This window comes from Rhinolophus ferrumequinum, chromosome 23, assembly GCF_004115265.2.
Source record: "Rhinolophus ferrumequinum isolate MPI-CBG mRhiFer1 chromosome 23, mRhiFer1_v1.p, whole genome shotgun sequence".
Lineage (NCBI taxonomy): Eukaryota > Metazoa > Chordata > Mammalia > Chiroptera > Rhinolophidae > Rhinolophus > Rhinolophus ferrumequinum.
This window is the reverse complement of record NC_046306.1, coordinates 37,961,370-37,980,550: the sequence shown is the minus strand read 5'-3', so window position 1 is coordinate 37,980,550 and position 19,181 is coordinate 37,961,370. Positions and strand designations below refer to the sequence as shown.

Sequence of the window (19,181 nt, the reverse complement as noted above, 5' to 3'; positions counted from 1 at the left end):
TGCCTGGCAGGTGGCAGCAGACTTGCAGAGCTCCCTGTTGTGCAGGTGGCCTCTGGTCCTTCGGTTTTTGTCTTGGTGTGTGATCACAGTGTCCACTCCTTGGCAAGGTCAGCCCAGCCTTACAGAGCTGGGGCCTCACCAGTCCCAGTATCAGCTCCAGGCAGCAGCCTGCAGGGCCACAGACATATTCTGTTTGATCTGCACGGTCTTTTTAAGATCTTGACTTGGTTGTTACCGTTTAGAAATTGGGGAGATTTCGAATATAAATGGATGTGTCTGGTTTGCTGTGAGGAGACTGAAGTTCTGGTGCACGGGGCTGCCCTTCCCACAGCAGCATCTGCTGAGCTGCAAGCAGCTGCCTGCGTAGTACGCAGGCTTCTACCTCCCCATGGGACTTACCGGGGACTATTGCACTAGAGGGGGGCTGCTGTCCAGGCCAAGTCACCACCTGAGCCCGAGGGCCACTCCCCAAGGCCAGGTCTGTGTGACAGGCCCCGGGCGCACTGCCCAGGCGGGGGCACGTGTGGAGAAGACTCCCCCGAGTCTATCGTCATTGGCCAGCAAGTTTGGTTTTTGCTTTGGGGGGTTATTGGGAGGGGAGAGAAGAGAGGGAACAAGGCCCTCACAATTGGGTGCTCCAGGTAGCAGCACCTCTTGGATGGGCCCTGAGAACAACCCCGTCTCCTGGGAGCTCGTGCCAGTGGCCCACCCAGATCCTTCGACTGGAACCTTTACCCAAGCTCCCTGATGACCCCACTGCCTCTTCATATTTGAGGCTCAATGGTCTGGAGGCTTGGGGGTCACCAGACGTGTCATCTGCCCCCAGCAGTGCAGCTCAGGGTGGGGGAACCTTATTGGGCAAGAGTGTCACCTCGTACTCTTTTCTAGACCGGTGTTAAGGGCTCTGCACAGTGGACTGTGTCTAGAAGAAGGAATCGGGATGTAGGCAGTACTGTCTGTGCTGAGCCTGGTGGCTGCTGCTTCTTCCCTTTGGATCCTTAGCTCTGTGTGCACTGTCCTTCGGGGTCACGTCGCTCCTGGGGGGCTTCATGCTGGCTGGCCTTTGAGCAGGGCACATGGGTCAGGCCAGCCTGGGCCCCTTATTGGTCTTTGGGACCTGTTTGGTCCAGGTGAGGGGTCGTGATATTGGCTCCTCTGCCCCAGTGAACCTGCACGAGGACCCCATCACAGATCAGTTACCAGAGCAGGTCCCCTGTAAGGGCTTTGGCTGTTGGAGCATCTGCGGTCCCCCCAACGGGGTCTGTGTGTGTGTGCAAGGTGGGCGTGCTTCCGGATGGGTATTTGCACAAACCCACCCCTCCCTGTTTCAGGTCAGGCAGCAGTTGAGTGAGATGAAGAGCCACGTAGAGGATGGTGATGTAGCTGGGTCTCCGGCTGCCCCCCCCGAGGTCCCCCCAGCAGAGCAGGACCCTGTCGAGGTTAGGGCGGTGAGCCAGTCCCAGATACTGTCCACTAACCGCCCTCGGGCCCCCTCCACCCTAGTTGGAGCTCAGGGATAACCTCTGTTCTGGCTAAACACCCATTACTTGCAGCCTCCACTTCCCACTCTCCCCACAACCCCACTTTGCCCAGATGCCCAGTTGGAGGTCACCTAGGTTCTGAAGAAGCCACAGAGCAGAGGAAAGGGCGGGAGGAGGTGGCCAGGCTGGGAGGGTGCTGGAGGATCAGTCCTGACAACGTGTGCAGGAGGGACTGGAAGAGCGGAAAGCAGGCGGCCAGGCTTGCCATTAGGGGTCTGGTCTCCCACTGTGGCCCTTGCTAGGGTGTTACTAGGAGGGTGATTGCTCTCTGCTGCTGAGAGCCCTCCCCACCCGAGTAGCAGTGGGGTGGCTGCTGGGTGGGGATACAGCTGTGGCGGTGCTGGTGCAGTGGCTCTGAGCATCCTCGTCCCGTGGGTCTCATCAAAGTCACCGGAGGTCAGCACAAATCCCATCAGCATCTCCCTTCCGCCACACTAGCTTCTGTACCCGGGGGCTGAAGCGCCGTCTCCCCAAAGGGGCAGCTTTGGAAACAGCTTTGGGCTGGCTGGTGGTCAGAGGCAGGGGCAGGTGGGCACTAGAAGCAGTTAGACGGTGGACACCCCCCGCACCCCCCGGTCTCAGCCTGCCCAGGAGCCCTTGGCTCCCAAGAGGGTCCTTCATCAGGTTCCCAAAGCATGTTTGCGGTGTTTCCATGCAGCTGAAAACGCAGTTGGAGCGGACAGAAGCCATCCTGGAGGACGAGCAGATGCAGCGGCAGAAGCTCACGGCCGAGTTTGAGGAGGTCAGGCTCTGCCCGGAGGCCCTGAGCCGACGTCCCTGTCAGGGGTGGTGAGGGTGTGGCCCAGGCCCAGGCAGGTGGGCGTGGTCTGGGGCGTCTCTCCCACTGGGTGTTGCTATGTAGTCGGTCACCTGCCTCCTGTCCACAGGCTGGAACTGTTGTCCCATGATGCTGGGTGCCCTCTCCTATTCCCGTAGGGCTAGCTGGGTTTCTGAGGCAGCTCCCCAGACCCATGCCCTAACCCCAGTTCCTCTTCTCTGCCAAGGCTCAGAACACAGCGTGTCGGCTACAGGAGGAGCTGGAGAAGCTTCGCACCAGCCCCCTCGAGTCTGCAGAGGCAGGGGTGGTCGTGCAGCTTAAGGTAGAAGGGTGGACTCTGCTCCGAGGCTTCAGTGGGGGGCCAGCACTCGGCACTGGCTTCCCGTTGTTACCACCTGTGGCAGGAATGGGAGAGGAAACGTCTTACAGCCCCTTGAGCAGGGTCCAGCCTCATTTGGTGGTTGGTGTGGAGGGAGGGGAATCCCTAAACCTCCAGGGTCATATATGGCAGCCGCTAGTCAATGTGGCTAAATTTAAAAAGTTCGGTTCCTCAGTCACAGTGGCTATATTGCAAGTGTTCAGCAGTGACCACGTGTGTCCACTGGCCGCTGCTCTGAACAGTGCACTTTAGAACATCCCGTGTCACAGGAAGCTCATTGGCAGCGCTGGTAGACAGGACACAGGCCTAACTGTAATGGCTGTTTGCTCCCAGCTGTCACTTCCTCTCTCTGGGTAACCAGAAGACAGCATCATCCTGCCCTCAGAGGGCTCCCAGTTCCGAGGTGTCAGATCCCAGGGGCATAGCCAGGTGGCCTTCCTGATATGTGGTGTGTGAAGGCTGATCTGCTTTAATCCTCTGACCCACAGGAGAGGCTAGAAAAAGAAAAGAAGTTAACGAGTGACCTGGGACGTGCTGCCACCAGATTACAGGAGCTTTTGAAGAAGACCCAGGAGCAGCTGGCAAAGGAGAAAGACACAGTGAAGAAGTTACAGGAGCAGCTGGACAAAACAGTGAGTGTCCTGCCCACGCAGAGCCGCTGGCAAGGGCTTGGTTCTGGGCCCCCAGGACTGCTGAGAAGCAGAACCAACAGGAGACGCAGACCTGGGGGCAGGAGGTGTTGGGGTCGGACTTCTGAAGGCAACCTCAGGACATGCGGCACCCACCCCTCCGTGGTCCCCTCGGTGGGAAGCACATCTCTGGCCCCCCATTCCTGGCCCAATGTCCTCACTCTGCAGCCTCTGGGACCAGGGTTCTCACCCAATCTTGGGGTCCTCAGCTCCCGCCAACCCTCAGGCACCTCCACCAGCCCCAGCAGTCAGCTCTGGTTCTCTAGACAATGCTGGGTGTTCTCTGAAGGGCTTGGAGTGGTATGGGATGTTAATCCAGGGGAGACTGCAGGTCCCTAGGAGTTGAGGTGAGTGCTCCCCTTGGCTCCTTGGCCCCAACCTCTCTTTCCCTCTGCCCTCTGTTTGCAGGAAGACAGTAGCAACTCAAAGGAGGGCACATCTGTTTGAGTCTTCTCTGCGAAAAAAGAAGTTACTGTTCAACTTACCAAAATGCCTTATACATTCCTTACAAATAAACAAACCAACACCGCGTTATCCAGGCCCAACTCCGGTGGCTCTGAAAGAAGCCATTAGAGACAAGTCTCTTAGAACCACAGAAATAGATCTTCCAGACCCTCAATGTGTAAAAGAACCTGTCACATTCGATAAACACTATTCCCCAAGACCAGCCCTGGACCACCGCCGAGCAGACGCCAAAGCCCTGATCAGCTGTGTGACAGACCCTGGAGTGTGTGCTGGGGAGGCCGGGACCTCTGGCTATGTGTATGTCAATCAGTGCAATTGTTTTGTCTCTCAGTGGGGTGGGGGTGGGGGGCAGGCAGACCAGGTGGCGAGTCTCAAAGGCTGTGGCACAGACTGGAGGGGCCCCGCCCAGCGAGGCAGCAGCCACTCACCCCTGGAAGAAGTTGCCAACCAGAACTGATGTGTGACCTCCTGGATGTTAATGCCATTAAAACCAACATTGTCGCCCGGTACTGCAGTTTTGTCTGCTCTTCTGCTGGGCTCTCAGGAGAGAGCAGGTGTGGTTCTTGGTTTCTCTGAAGTCGAGATCAGCATCTCTGTCCAGAGTGGGCGTGAAACTCATTGCTTCATGGTCCCCAGCACTTTTTCCGATCATGCCACCCAGTCCACAGTGCCCACCAGGCAGGATGAGCAGGGCCTGGGATGCCTGGTGGCCAGATGCACCGACTGCAGTCCCCACCCTTGAGGACCTGAGGTTACGTGAGCAGGGCTGTGTGTGACAGGCTGCTGTGTGAAATGAGCTCGGTGAGTAAGGTGGGTCGGTCCTTCTGGCTGAGGCTGATAAACACCCGTGCCTCAGGAGGGGCAGTCCAGGCCCGGAGCAGCCAGTGGAGACTTCCTGTGATCCTCAGACCCACTGTGTCCTTGGTGGCCTAAGAGCATGGTCCAGGAGACTCTTGGGCCAAGAGGTATGTCAGGGACTTTGTAAGAAATAGGAACCTGGAGCTTAAGCAAAATGGAATTAGAAATCGAGTCACAGGAGGAGTTGAAACGCCCCAGGAATGGAAGGTGAATCTGAGGAGCTCAGGGTCTTGAGGGCAGACATTAACCAGGTCTGTCAAGGGCTGCCTGGACCAAGCACTGTGCCACTTCCATCTCCCTCCCAATTCTCAGAATCCTGGGAGGTGAGGGGACGTTCCATTCATTGGCTGAACTTGGCTGGATGAATTCTGAGAACTTTCACAGCAGGTCCAAGGAGACGGAAGGGTGGTGCTCCCAGAGAGAGCAGCCCAAGAGCTGGGGTCTCCACCACCTGCCTGCCTTGGGACCTCTCAATCTCTTGCATCCTTTAGGTGGTGCGTTTGACACCTCTGCTGGTTGTCATGGGAACCTCAAGACATCGGGAAGTACTGTGGTACATACATGTGTGTCCTTTAGCTGCCTTCAGCCCCCACACCCAGTCTGCACGACCGAGTCCTGGTCCTGGCTTGCATAGAGCACCTGGTCTGGGGGCCACCTCACCATGCTGTGTAGCCCTTGCGACTATACTGGGATCAGGGTGCTGGAAAGTCTGGGAAGCCTCCCCAGAGAAGTGATCTTAAGCTGGAGCTGGAGTTTTCTGTAACAGGAGGCATTTGCCAGGGGAGGTGAAGGGTCAAGGCTGAGGGGACAAAAAAGGGGGACGGTGAAGGCATCGTGGAGCCAGGTTATAAAGGTTAAGGGGTCTGCACAGATAAGGCAGTAGGAGCCAGGTTTTTAAGCAAGGGAACACAATTGTACTTGTTCTAGAACTCGGGAGGGGGCTGAAATGGAGAGGGAGCCCATGGGACTTGGGCGTCGTGGTTCCTGGCCAAGAGACTGAGCAGGAGGAAATGACTGGTAACACCTGCCACCAGCCAGTGTCCAGCCCTCTGCCTGGTTCTCACGTGGGTCTTTCAGTCCCCTTTGGGAGGTGAACCTCTCCATTTTGCAAAGCCGCCTCATAAAATGAAGAGAGCTCACCTGGTCAAGGGCAAGGAGGTCTCAAACCCACCTCTAAAGCCTGGCACTGTATCAAGCAGCCCAGGGGATCCTTTGGAGGAAGAGTTTCATTCTGGAGCCCTTGAACAGTGGCCCCTCACAGTCCCCTTTCTGTGTGCCTTGTTCCTCAGCAGCCAGGGCTTAAGGCTGGAGGACTGGCCCTGGGGGGACAAACTGGTCCTACACGATGGTTTTATGCAAGGTCTGGTTTGGGACCTTGGTGAGTTTCCTTGTGGGAAACCAGCCAGACCTGTGCCTTGCATGAGAACTGCCACCACAGGCCTGGGAGCCTGCCTTTACAATAAGCTCCCCACCCCTCCTCGCTGACTGCAGAACTGCCAACCCCTAGACTGGGCAGATGCCCTCTGAAGGCACAGGAATGGGAGGACCTCAGGAAAGAGAGGCGCCAAGAAGCCCTGGGGGAACCAAACTGCTGCCTTTGGGTTCTAGAGGGCAAGGCTGCTCCCTGGGTTCTGGCTACAGCCCTTTTCCCTCCTCAGACCACCTGGTGGGGGCACAGTGCCTGTAGGGTTTGGGGCCCTATGGGGCTCAGGAAAAGGCTACATTGGAGGCCACCTGCAGCTCAAGCTTTGAGGGTCCATCAGGCCTCCTCACCTGCCCGGCAAGGGCTGACCAGCCCTAAGGCTCAGCAGTGGCACCTCCTGGGCCAGGAGAGGGAGCCCGAGTTTGCCAGGCAGCCTGCCAGGCCTTGCCCCAGCCTGGCCTTGTCGCCTGGGCTGTTCCTGGCTCCATCATCAGGCTGGGGAAGGAGGAAAGAGCTGTTCAGGAAGGTATGGGAGGCAGCCGCCCTCTGCACATTCCAGCACAAGGTGTCCCTCAACATGGAACAGACACCCAGGAGCCTAGCTCACTGGCCTGGCTACTCAGCTCTCTGGCCTGCAAATGTGGCAACCCTGCGGCACGGGAGCACTGGGTTTTGTAGTTACCTGCGAGGAACTTCCATGTGGAGGAGGAATCACCCAGGCTGGATTGGAGCACTTGTCAACTAAACGGAGCACTAGCTGGCCTAACAGGAAGTGCTGCCGTCCTAAGGCCTGGCCAGAAGCCACAGCCTGGGCACAGCACTACTGCTCACTTTAGACCACCAACAGCAGAGCTGGGAAGAGTTCTGAAGAGATTTTAAGAATCCACCAGACAGCCTCCACAAATGCCTTCTCTCTCAGACTCCTTCAGGTTTCGGTCTAACAGGATTCAAAGCCCAAAATAACTGTTTTCCTTCCCAGTTCGAGTTTTATCCCTAGCACTGAATAAGATCTAACCTTAGAATTCCAGGTGTTAGAAACGAAAAACTCCAGCGGTGCAAGGGGAAGAACTTAGGACCAGAAAACAAGAGACCTGAGTTCTCCTGGTTCTGTTGCTCAAGAGTTGTGACCTAGGCAAGTTACTTGACCTTTCTGGGCGGAATACTGTCCTGGGACTGGGCAGAGCCCAAGGAAAGCCCTGGCCAGCCAAATACAGCTCAAGTTACACAAACTTCCACTGCTAGCCTGGCTCCTGGAACTCCTCTTCCCCTCTTCCAGCCACAATGCAATTAATGGCCCTTCTTCCAGCTGCAACCTCAGCTGGAGCTCAGTCTGGAGACTGTAACCGTATTTCAGAAATGCCCCAAATCACGAGCAAGTAATGTGTCCTTGGGCACAGCCATTCTCTGGTAGTCCAAAGAACAACGAACCAATCAAGACGCAGAAGTAGCACTTCTGTGTGTGGACCAGCCAACACTTGGCAGTTCTGCAAAAGGAAACAACTCGACTAAGTCTAATTCTATTATTCGAGTCACTATGTTCACTGTTTTCTCCGATTATTCTCTGAAATAAGAAACTTCAGTAAAGTTCTGAATTTCTATTAGCAGTGGCTTCATCTGCTTCTTTCTCAGGGTAAAGAATACTCACTAGGTGAACTCTAAATTAGCTTTCCACAAACACATTTTTGTAATCTGTTAACACTTGTAAAAACGTAAATTTGCTGAAAACAGAATATACCTGCAGTTTTATTACTAACCAATGTTAACTGAGGTCCCAAACTATAATTCTGCATCAGAATTACCTGGAGTTTGATAGAAGGATTCTTGGGCCCCTCTCTCAGGAATTCAGTAAGACTCGCTCAATAGTTCCCCTAGGCAGAGGTGGAAGTAACTATCAACATCTTCCCAATTTCTGGAATAAGAGTTACTGTCAGGAGATGTTCACATTGTATTACATCCCTGTGCACTGCTTAAAACCTTCCCATGGCATGCACCGCTCCCCGCCCCCGCCCCCGCCACACACACACACAGAAGCACACCTACATGGGATGGTGGTTAAACAAGTCGTACCACATGTCAAGCTGAAACCACAGAAAAAACTTTCTCCCAAAATTCCTTGACCAAATACCTGGTGGCTCTACCTGGCTGATTCTTGAGTCAGGTAGCTTTGGGCTTGCAGTGACTCAGGAGGCCTATTAATATACACAGTCACTAGAAGCACTGCAGATAGCAAAACAGGATGCAAGAATGTCGAGCAGCTTATCAGTGAACTAGTTGCCAGCAAGCACTGTTTTCTAGACAATTTTGAAAGAAGCCCCCTTTTTTTTTGCCTCCCAAATGTATCAGAGGTGATAAAAGCCTGGTATTTGGATAAATATTTGGAATAAGAAAGATTCCCAACTTTTACACCAACTTTCTCATTCAATAAGAGGGAGTTGTGACCTTAATTCTAAATGACCCAAATACCCAAACCCCCACGCCCCATATATATGGAAGACAAACCTCTTTATCCCCAATTCAAATGCGAATAATTACACAAGAGATAAGTTAAAAATGCTTCATTTATTACATAAAGCCAACACAGCTACTTCTAAGTTCAACTGTTTGTGCATCTCTGTATTGTTCAAAGTGTTATGCCTGTGATGTTAAAGACAATCACTTCCAAGTGTCATCAGGTAGTGGCTTTCCTGTGGGTGTCATCACTTGTCATACCTGCTCCCAATTTCACATACAGTTGACAAACTGCTCCAGGAGATTCAGAAGTTCTCCCAGGCCCCAGAATAAACATGTCTAATGTTCTTCCACACCTTATGTACCAGAAGCAACAAGTTCTGAAGGAGACAGATTTCACCGGTGTCCCAGATCATCAATATACCATTTCATCATTTTCATGAACAAAGCGTATTACAATGGAGCCCTAATTTGCATTATAATCAGTTGTTACAAGATATTGCACATTTTCCTGAGGACACACCATTATTGACAAGATGCAAGGTCACTCTCAGAACAGTTTCCCAACTAGTAAGGGGAGAGCTTACCCCGGATGAACGGAGTTTGCTGCCCGTATTCCAACTACGTGCTTGAAATAGTGCTTTGCAAGATCAGCGCTGACTATAAGGTGTACAAAATTCTGAGACAGTCTCCATTACACATCTGGTAGAATTAAAGACCTGCCTGACTTAATCTTACTGTAGTTAGTATATTAGTGTGTATTACAGGTTGTGAGATTATTTTCCATTATTTCAGTTTAGCTCAAGAAAGAATAAAGAATTTGGGGCCAAAATTATACCAGGTATGACCAATTCTCTAGCTAAAGAAACAAGTAATGCTGAGATTAACAAGGATGCAATAAATTCTCTTCATGTGACCTTGTACTGTTTTGTAATCTGCATTATCAAAATTAATGAGCTTAGCAAAAAATCCTTATAAGCTAACTCATCAAAATAGGCATTTGGCCAATAAGAATTTATTTCACACCAATAAAACTTTAGATTTTAGATTTATTTAGGGCTGTTAGCACATGTTTATGGACTATTTAGTTTACTCTAACAGCAGACAAGACAGCTCGCCCTCAGTGAGACCCTGGCCTAAATATATTTGCTTACTTCTATAGCAAGAGAATAACATGAAACATGGAAAGCTTTCGATCTGTGGCACTGAATGATGATCTACACAGGGCATCCTTCAAAAGCTACAATTAAGGATCCACCTAGCTTTTCAGCAATACAGGCCCGATTGAGGTCTTCTGGCCCATTTGCTTGACATTCATGTTTAATGCCTAGGAAGGGAAAAACAATAATTTTATTTAGAATTATTGTAGTAGTTTACCTATTTCTAAGATATCAAGCTGCTTTAAAAGATCAGTTCTAATATGGATAGAAAAGCTGTGGTATACACAAACAACAAAATCTACACAATAAGAATAAATAATCTGTTATTACATGCATCAAAGTGAATACCTAACAAACATGTTTACTGAAAGAAGCCAGACATAAAAGCATACATTCTGGAGGATTCCACTAGTACAAAATCAGCCAAAGCTACTTTACGCTGTTAGAAGCCAGGGTACCGGTTACCCTGTGAAGGAGTCGAAGGAAGTGATGTGACTAGAAGGGGCACAGTGAGACTTCTGGGGTACTGGTCATTACATCAAGAAACAACCATTAAGTTCACTTTGTGAAAATTCATTGAGTTCTACAATAATTCATGATGTGTACTATTCTATAGATATGATGTAGTTCAATAAAAAGTTAAAAAGTCTAGTAATGTTTTTTCTTGGTTGTAAAACGTAAGTAAAATATGAATTTAATGTTTTGACTGCAGTTGATTTTGTCAACTATACTTAACAGTAAGAGTACTTACAATGACATCTCTTTTGTTCAACAAAACAGCTCTCCAGTGGCATTATACTACACGTTTAAGGAATCTATCACAGTGAAAACTATGTAAAATGTTTTACTGATTGCTTTCTCAGAAAAATTAGTTGCCACACTGCAGAATGGAGCTCAATTATAGAATTATACACAGTAGCTTTTCTGTAAATAGCAATCTTTTAAATAGCTGCATTGTTTCTGATTTTCCATAATTTTAAGACCATTTCTTAAACTGCTGAAAGCATAACAGGTCAGCTTTTGGACCACTTAGGACTGATGGGAAAAAAAGCCAGTGACGGTTTCATTAGGAAAATGGTGACAAAGTGGCCCTCTTTAATATTACCAGACCAGGTGTGTGAGGAATCCACTCTGATCTCTTTCAATTGCGTTCTGGAAGTACTAAGGCTAAGGAGTCATGCTAAAACATCAGTTAAACCGACCGATGAACATACTTCCGGGGGGGGCCCCAACATCAACCCAAACACACGGAGAACCTGACGAGGCAGCCTGAACTACTCAGCAGCAGTTTTCAGGAAAGTAAAGTAAGCTAGGGCAAACCTGTTCAGCGACAAGAATGTAAAATCACAGTAAAACAAACAAAACAAAAACCACACTGGGCCAAGCCCTTGTGACTTTGGCTCGCCCAGCTGTGTGGGACTGGCCATGGCAGGAGGGAGGCAGGGCAACCTCTGAGACTGAGCCCACACGATCTGCACGATCTCTCATTCTACAGCTGAGAGAATCAAGGCCCAAGGAGGGTAAGTGCTTTTGGTCAAGGTCACACAGCAGTCAGACGACAAGCTTAGCCCTCAGTGCAGGCCTTTGGGCACTTGCCCCATGCTCTTCCCATCATACCAACATTTCCTCCCGGCTGGAGACAGTCAGTATGGTCAAGGCCATCTCATCAGGGTCCCAATCACCCAGGGGGCAAGTCACACATAACTGGCCAGCTCAGGGAGTGAGGGCACTTCCTTTGGATACAGATGAGTCAATTACCTAAAATCATACCATTCCAAAGTAAGCTAAGATAAAAGTATCCTTTCCCATTTAGTAACATTTCCTTTTTCAACTTTGTTATGTCAACTACATTCAAAGGGCAAGAGCAAATTTATTATTTAGTATGACCAATGTAAACCAATTCGTCTCCACCTGCTATGTGAGAAACGTGGCAGCATCTCAGACTAGTTGAAAACCAGCTTGGACAAGTGATAGGCACCAATGTTGAGAACAGGTTATTAAATATGCACCATGCAGACCCAGAGTGACTAGTACAAGGCTGAGTGCACACTGAAAACTGGGTTCAAACTTCTGGGCTTTTTCTCAAAAGCAGGAGTGCTTCCTTCTTTGTAGCCAAGGCTCTCCAGAGAAAAGCGGTGCTTCTTAGAAAAGATGTAGCCCCCATTCCAGGGGCTCACCACACCTCTAAGTATTTGGAAGTAAATCTAGACCATACCTTGAATTTCTTTTTGATTGCATCCTTGGAGCTCGCATAGATCATTTTACTTTTCAGAGGTGCTAGCTCTGGTGCCCTGGATAAGAGATGCCAAAAATGAAAAAACTGGTTTAGAGGAAGTACAATTTACAACGTGTTTAAACATTTGCATCAGTGATTGGTGGGGGGAGGGGGGGCCCTCAGAATCTCTACACAAGTTTTCTGTCTCAACCTCTTTGGATAGTAACTGTATGGACGGGCATACACAGAATGGCTCAGGCTCACCAAGTGGAAAAAAAGTACAGAACTGCTGTTTAAAAATCAGATTAATGGGGCCAGAATAAAAGAACCAACACTGAATAATTCATTGTATTACCCAATTTGTCCCATTTAAAATAAAAATTTTTTTTTAATTTATCAATAAAGACTTGAGGAGTTCAGGCTTATATAAACAACCATGTTTATATAAGGTTTTTAACACTTTCTGGTTGGAAAAAAGTTTCAAAATACAGAAAAGTACGGAGAATAATATGCAAATCAAGTATCTGCCACTCCAAATTAAGAAATGCTAGCAATTTCAACATTTTTGCTTTGATTGTTTTCTTAAAAAGAATATGTTACAAATAAAATAAAAATCCCCTTCTTAACTCTCCCCAGTCCTTTTATTTGTCTATTCCAATAGAAAATTCTAACCAAATGAGTACTTGTTTTCCATCTTAGTCTAACATAATAAAACATGTCAGAAGCATAATGGTAATTCAAGAATAATTATGTCTTAATTGTCAATATTACTATCATCTTGTATTTACAAAATTTGTAGTGCTGCCCCCACTCTCCTGAATGAAGGCTGGAAGCATACCATGTGCTTCACTGCTCTCTTCACCAGCAATATTAATAATAGAAAGAAAAATCCCATCCCATTCAAACTGCTTCTCTATGAATGCCTCATTTCCCACTGTACCTACCACCCAACCACAGGCCCATATCCACCACACACGACCGTGTTTCCCTGAAAATAACAGCCAGCCGGACCATCACCTCTAATGCGTCTTTTGGAGCAAAAATTAATATAAGACCCGGTCTTATATAAGACCGGGTCTAATAGGATATGATATGACATAATTGATATATAAGACTGGGTCTTATATTAATTTTTGCTCCAAAAGACGCATTAGAGCTGATGGTCCGGCTAGGTCTTATTTTCGGGGAACCACACTGTACCAAGATACCAAAGGGTAAATGGAGTGTAGTTAAATACTTTTAAGCACTTAAGGATTCCATTTCACTGCTGTATTTCCAGGATGTTCCAGTCATTAACACCATGGGCTGGCAGGGACCTCACCTAGTCTACTCCTCCCACAGCAGGCAAAGATTCTACTCTTGGGAACCAGGAAAAGGGCAGTCTCTATGTCTCTCAGATGCTTATTCTTCCCACTCTAAGGTCCAAGGAGGGAGGCAAGCCCTAACAACCTCCTCAGGTCTGGGAGATGCTTGAGCTACAAAGTTAAGTGGGTACTTTTCTTATGTAAAATAGGTCATGGACAGGAAAAGGCACTTGCTGCTCTGATTTTATTCCAACCAGATTTTTAAAACACTTCAGGAGCTGTTCCCTGGGCCCTAAACAGAGCCTGTTACAGAAAACTCTCAAAGATTTTACTTTTTCTTTCAAAAAGCAGTGGTGCAAAACGAAACACTGCACTAACACGGAATTTTCTTTTCTCCTTTCTACTTTTATTTTCCAAATGCTTTTTTAATGAAGAGGATCATTTTCATAGTGAATAAAACTGTATAAAAACCAGGGGAAGTAGTAGGGAAAATGAAGAAAATATTCACCAATTTAAAAGCCAAAACCATTATTTAGCTACCACATGTGCCACGCAGCTGTAAATCCCAAAGGGCAGACCTCCCCTGTTTTATTCATAGCTGTTTTCCCAGGCCCTACCACAATACCCAGCATGCAGTAGAAGTAAGTTTAACGAATGCACCTTCACTCAAATCAGGAATGTGCTGCTCCTTTTGTCTCATTAACTATTATCTGTACGTATGTATGTATGTATGTATGTATGTATGTATGTGGCTGCCAGGCTTGCAGAACAGTAAGCTGCCCTAATACATGCATCCAGACCTCATATATAGAGTCCTCACAGTATCTTGGTTTAGTCAAAAGTGCAATAAAGGCTTTCTGAAATGGAACTGAGGTGTGATCTAGTTGCATTCCTTTAAACCAGAATTCCTAGCCCCACATCTCAAGATGTTCCTGACACACAGCTAAGAGCTAAGCCCACCCCCAGCCACCCCCTTGCCTTGCCCTGGCTCAGGCCAAAGTACCAAGAGGACCCTCACTCCCCCCAAATCAGAGGCTGTTACCACTGCTCCTTCCCCTTGGAAACTAGAAATATTCTCACTAGGTAAGAATTCCATCTCAAGGAATGTAGTATAATACAATTAAATGAGGGATACACATGTAGCTTTTAACTCAAACTTAATCTCAAATATTAACTTACTTGAAAGGACAAGAAGAGCTAATTTAGACAGCCTTTCAAGAAAAAGGTCACGTAAATCATTTTATGACACTTTTTCACTATTTAGAGCAACATTGTCCAATAGAGCTTTCTGTAATGATGGAAATGTTCTATATCTGTGCTACCCAATAAGGTAGCCACTAGTCACACGTGGCTACTGAGCATTTGAAATGTGGCTATTCAACTAAGAAAATAAATTTTAAATTTTATTTAATTTTAATACTTTTAAATTAGCCACAGTGGCCAGTGGCTATACTAATGGACAGTGTAAATGTAGAGCAAATTACAGTTGAAGGCAATGATAACTTCAAAAGTAGCAAACCACAGAGGCACAAGTAAAGGATCGGTGTTTAGAAAAGTGGGAGTCTGGTTCCTAGCATTGCATGTTGGAGAGGATTTTCATGAGATAAACTTTCTTCTCAGTATTCTAGGAAGAATTTTAAGAGAAATTTCAGCATATAAGGAGTTCAAAGAATGCACAGTAATCTATCCTGTGCCCCTTCCACCACCAAAAATAATCAAACCATTGCAAGTCATTTCTTTCAAGTAGAGTAGTTAAAATTTAGTTTTGATCCCACAAACATCAATCCAGCTAAGACTTTATCTTATGAAACCTTACGGATAAAAGTTAATGGCAATGACTGCAGATAGCTTGACTGAAAATTACTTTGGCCCCAGGAACTGGTTGTCCAAGTGCTAAACTAACATTGAGAGACTCAAGGTTTCCATCAATGCTCTCACCACAAAAAAAACATCAACTCCTCTTTTCTGGATTCCTTGGTTTCAAAGCTTGCATCATACAAAGCATAGCGACAATCTTTCTCAGGAAGCATGCCCACAAAATGCTTGAAAGGGTCGGTTATAGTCACCACCAACATCTCCAACCAAGATCTCTTTGCCTTCTTCTACAATGATGCACTTCTTGTCTGCACTGAGACAAAAATGACAGCCTTCTTTCTTTTCTTGATTTCTTCTGGTGTGGAACACTTCCGAACTTTCATGTCATAAAAGATGCGACATACTTCATCAGCAACTTGCACTCCTGAGGCCTATAATAAGAAAAGAAATCAGAAAGAGGATAATAATTTTTATCATGCCAATATAAAACACTACATAACTTCTGGTTATACCGTGTTTCCCTGAAAATAAGACCTAGCTGGACACAATCAGCTCTAATACGTCTCTTTGAGCAAAAATTAATATAAGACCCGGTCTTATATAAGACCCAGTCTTACAGTAAAATAAGACCGGGTCTTATATTAATTTTTGCTCCAAAAGATTCATTAGAGCTGATTGTCCAGCTATATCTTATTTTCGGGGAAACATGACAGACTGACATACATTTAAATTTTTTAAGGTATACTTATCATCCAACAGGGAAACTGGAAAATCTGAGCTACAATCACTAATTTCAGTCATTGAAGTTTTACAAGATAGCATATATAAGCCATTCATCACTATTATGTGGGAGTAAGGAAAGAGTCATCTATGCAGGCCCTCCTACCCTAAAACGTGAAAAAAGGTACTTCCTGAGGTGCTGGAATGTTTTCTTCTTATAGAGTTTGCTGAGAGCCATGACTGGGGGTAGTCCTCTCCCCAATCTCGGTATTAATAATGCCCAAAATTCTTTTCATAATGCATAACAGGTGGTCACAGTGGCTAGGTTGAAAAAATTCCATTCCTACGGCAAATCTTTTGTTAACAAAAGAAGAATTAAAAGGTCTTTGTTCTATTCACATTTCAAAATTATACAATTAATATTCAGCAACAGATTAGTCACATGCCTTTAAAATTTCACTTATAAAATCTCCAATTTTTAAATTAAGATTACAATAAATAAGATTGCTAAGAGACTAAATCTTAATTGTTCATACCACAAAAAAAATAATTATGAGACAGAGGTGTCAGTTAATGCTGAGATGGTAATCATAACTGTAATATAGTAATGCATCAAATCAACACCTTATGCACCATAAAATTACACAATGTTATATGTCAATTATATCTCAATTTTAAAAAAAGAGTATGAAAATGTTTACTGTTATATTTGCTACTCTGAGATGAGGAAGCAGTTATACAGATCTTTTTTTTTTCAAGTGACCCAAGATCTTTATAGCAAAAGCTCTAAAACCAGTTTTTAATCTTTTTATCTTCTTTAAGGAATGTGCTATTTACATTAACTTTACTATACCCATAATTTTTGTATGCTTCATTAACTACTTTGGTGCATGTTAGCTTTTCTAAAGTAAAATTTAAACTTAATAAAATATAAACACTAAACGATGCAAAAATATTATACCCAAAATTAATATCAAGTAATTTGATTAAAAAATAAAAATACTTGTAAGATTAAAAGATAACCCAAACACTAGGAGAAAATATTGGCAAATCATATATTCAATAAGGAACATATATCCAGAATATATAAAGAACCTTTATAACTCAACAACAACAAAAAACACAAATAACCTGATTTTAAAATGGGTAAAGGATATGAATAGACACTTCTTCAAAGATATAAAAATGGTCACTAAACTCTTGGGCAAAAAGTTCAACACCATTAGTCATAGGACAGTGCATATCAAATCCACCACGAGACAGTACTTCACACCCACTAGATTACTATGACAAAAAAGACAACAGCAACAAAGGTTGGTGAGGTTGTTGAGAAACTGGAGCCCTTATATACTGCTGACAGAATTGTTAAATAGTGTCATTGCTTCAGGAAATAGTCTGGCAATTACTCAAAAAGTTAAACATGCAGTTAACACGTACCAATGTCACTCTCCTGGGTATATACACAAATAAAAACGTATGATCATACAAAAATTTACATACGAATGTTCATAGCAGCATTATACATAATAGCCCAAAAGAACAAAGAATCCAGATGTCTATCAACTGATGAATGAATAAACAAAATGTGGTATATGCATACAATTTAATATTATTCAGCCTCAAAAACGATACATGCTGATACATGTATCAACATGGATGAAACTTGAACACATTGTTCTAGGTGAAAGAAAGTAGACATAAAAGGTCACACTGCATGATTCTATTTCTATGAAATGTTCGAAACAGACAAATTCATAGACAGAAAGATCAGGGAAGAGAGGAATGGAGTGATTACTAATGGGTATGAGGTTTCTTTTTAGAGTGATAAAGTTTTAGAATTTGACAGTAGTGATGGATGCACAACTCTAAATATACTGAACACCAGTGAATTGTACTTTATGATACATGAATTTTATCTCAATAAAGCTGTTACTTAAAAATGTATGTAAGAATTCTGGGGGTTAAAATACACTAACATCCCAGCATTTACTGTTTCCCCGAAAATAAGACCTAGCCAGACTATCAGCTCTAATGCGTCTTTTGGAGCAAAAATTAATATAAGACCTGGTCTTATTTTAATATAAGACCGGGTATAATATAATATAATGTAATATAACATAACATAAATACCGGGTCATATTTTAATATAAGACCGGGTCTTATATTAATTTTTGCTCCAAAAGATGCATTAGAGCTGATGATCTGGCTACGTCTTATATTCGGGGAAACACGGTACTTATTAAGGTAATTGCGCCATTTAATCATATTAATTAAAAGAGCTCAAATACAATTCAATTTCATCTAATCTGATCCATATCTAATCATAATTCATTTCAATCCTATCTAATCTAATCTACATTCTGTTGATAAATGAACATTTCACTCTAAAATAACAAAGTGGTAGATACAGAAAATTAAGACTGGAAAATTACCTCAGAAGCTACACAATCTTATCACTTGCATACTTTTAAAAAGCACTTTTCTTAAATCTTCTTTTACTGCTTTAAGAGTAGTATTTATTGTTCTGATCTTCACCGTTCATCTGTGTTCAGCAAGTTAAAAATCTTTATTTTGCTTTTTTGAACAGGGATGAATAAAATGTTCAAAGTAACAAAAATAGGGAATAACTAGAAACAGACCCCAATTCCTCTAACTTCCAAGTCCATAACGTTGATCTGCAATCGCACTTGCCCAACCAATCTTTAAAAAGCACGAAGGCGATATTTGAAGGCTTATATCCAATCAATCAATATTTGAATGTTATCTGTCAACAATAAGTGATATATCTCAAACATTTTAAACTCTGACTTGGAAGTTAATCAAATTAATCACGTACCAGTAATTGAAAACAGAAAGGAAACGTGTACTCTGTAATTACAATGCAACAAATGTCAGCCAATCTAGCTATAAGTTATAGGCACCTTAAAAGCCTCAGGAAGGAGAAGTTTGGGCTTTTTCTATCAGAGAAATAAGGTCTGTGGAGTTTTCTGACGGGGAGAGCTTCTGCTTGAGGTAATTAACACTGAAGAGTGTGAGGCAGAAACTGGCAAAGACAATGGGAACAGGAAGACCACTTTTGAGGCAACTGAAAATATCCAGAGGAGAAAGCTCTAAACTATGGCAGAGTTGAAAACAAAAAACAAATCCAAGGACATTTCAAAGTAGAACCAATATAACTGAGTGAAACAAAGAAGTAGTATCAGAGAAGACCCAGAAATCCTTAAACTGGTGACTAGACTGTGGTATATAAACAGAAGGGGGAGATGGGTACAGTTTGACATGTTAATTTTGAACAATGTGCAAGACATCTAGGTGGAGATTTCAACTGGAACTATGAGCATGGATTAATAGATATTTTGCACTAAATATCATGGAGGCACCGACAT

At 45.0% G+C, this 19,181-nt stretch overlaps 2 protein-coding genes across 4 annotated transcripts in view; one reads left to right on the top strand and one right to left on the bottom strand.

Annotated features, from left to right (window-relative positions):
• RRBP1 (ribosome binding protein 1) overlaps positions 1-3,845 on the top strand; it is a 67,209-nt gene extending 63,364 nt beyond the window's left edge. Inside the window, exons 20-24 of one of the 3 annotated variants that reach the window (XM_033094847.1) lie at positions 1,332-1,439; positions 2,200-2,283; positions 2,546-2,641; positions 3,187-3,330; positions 3,796-3,845. In XM_033094847.1, coding sequence (XP_032950738.1) covers positions 1,332-1,439; positions 2,200-2,283; positions 2,546-2,641; positions 3,187-3,330; positions 3,796-3,834 — 471 coding nt within the window. In that variant the 3' untranslated portion in view covers positions 3,835-3,845. Of the gene's footprint in view, positions 1-1,331; positions 1,449-2,199; positions 2,284-2,545; positions 2,642-3,186; positions 3,331-3,795 lie in introns of all 3 variants that reach the window. The other 2 variants (XM_033094846.1, XM_033094849.1) reach the window with 2 other exon arrangements.
• A 4,828-nt stretch (positions 3,846-8,673) lies between these two features.
• Positions 8,674-15,506, bottom strand: DSTN (destrin, actin depolymerizing factor). Its single transcript, XM_033094850.1, is given in 6 exon segments — positions 8,674-9,908; position 10,207; positions 11,957-12,032; positions 15,199-15,326; positions 15,328-15,401; positions 15,404-15,506. Coding segments are annotated over 6 exon segments (444 nt in total). The 5' UTR covers positions 15,459-15,506; the 3' UTR covers positions 8,674-9,798.
• Positions 15,507-19,181: the final 3,675 nt, after the last annotated feature.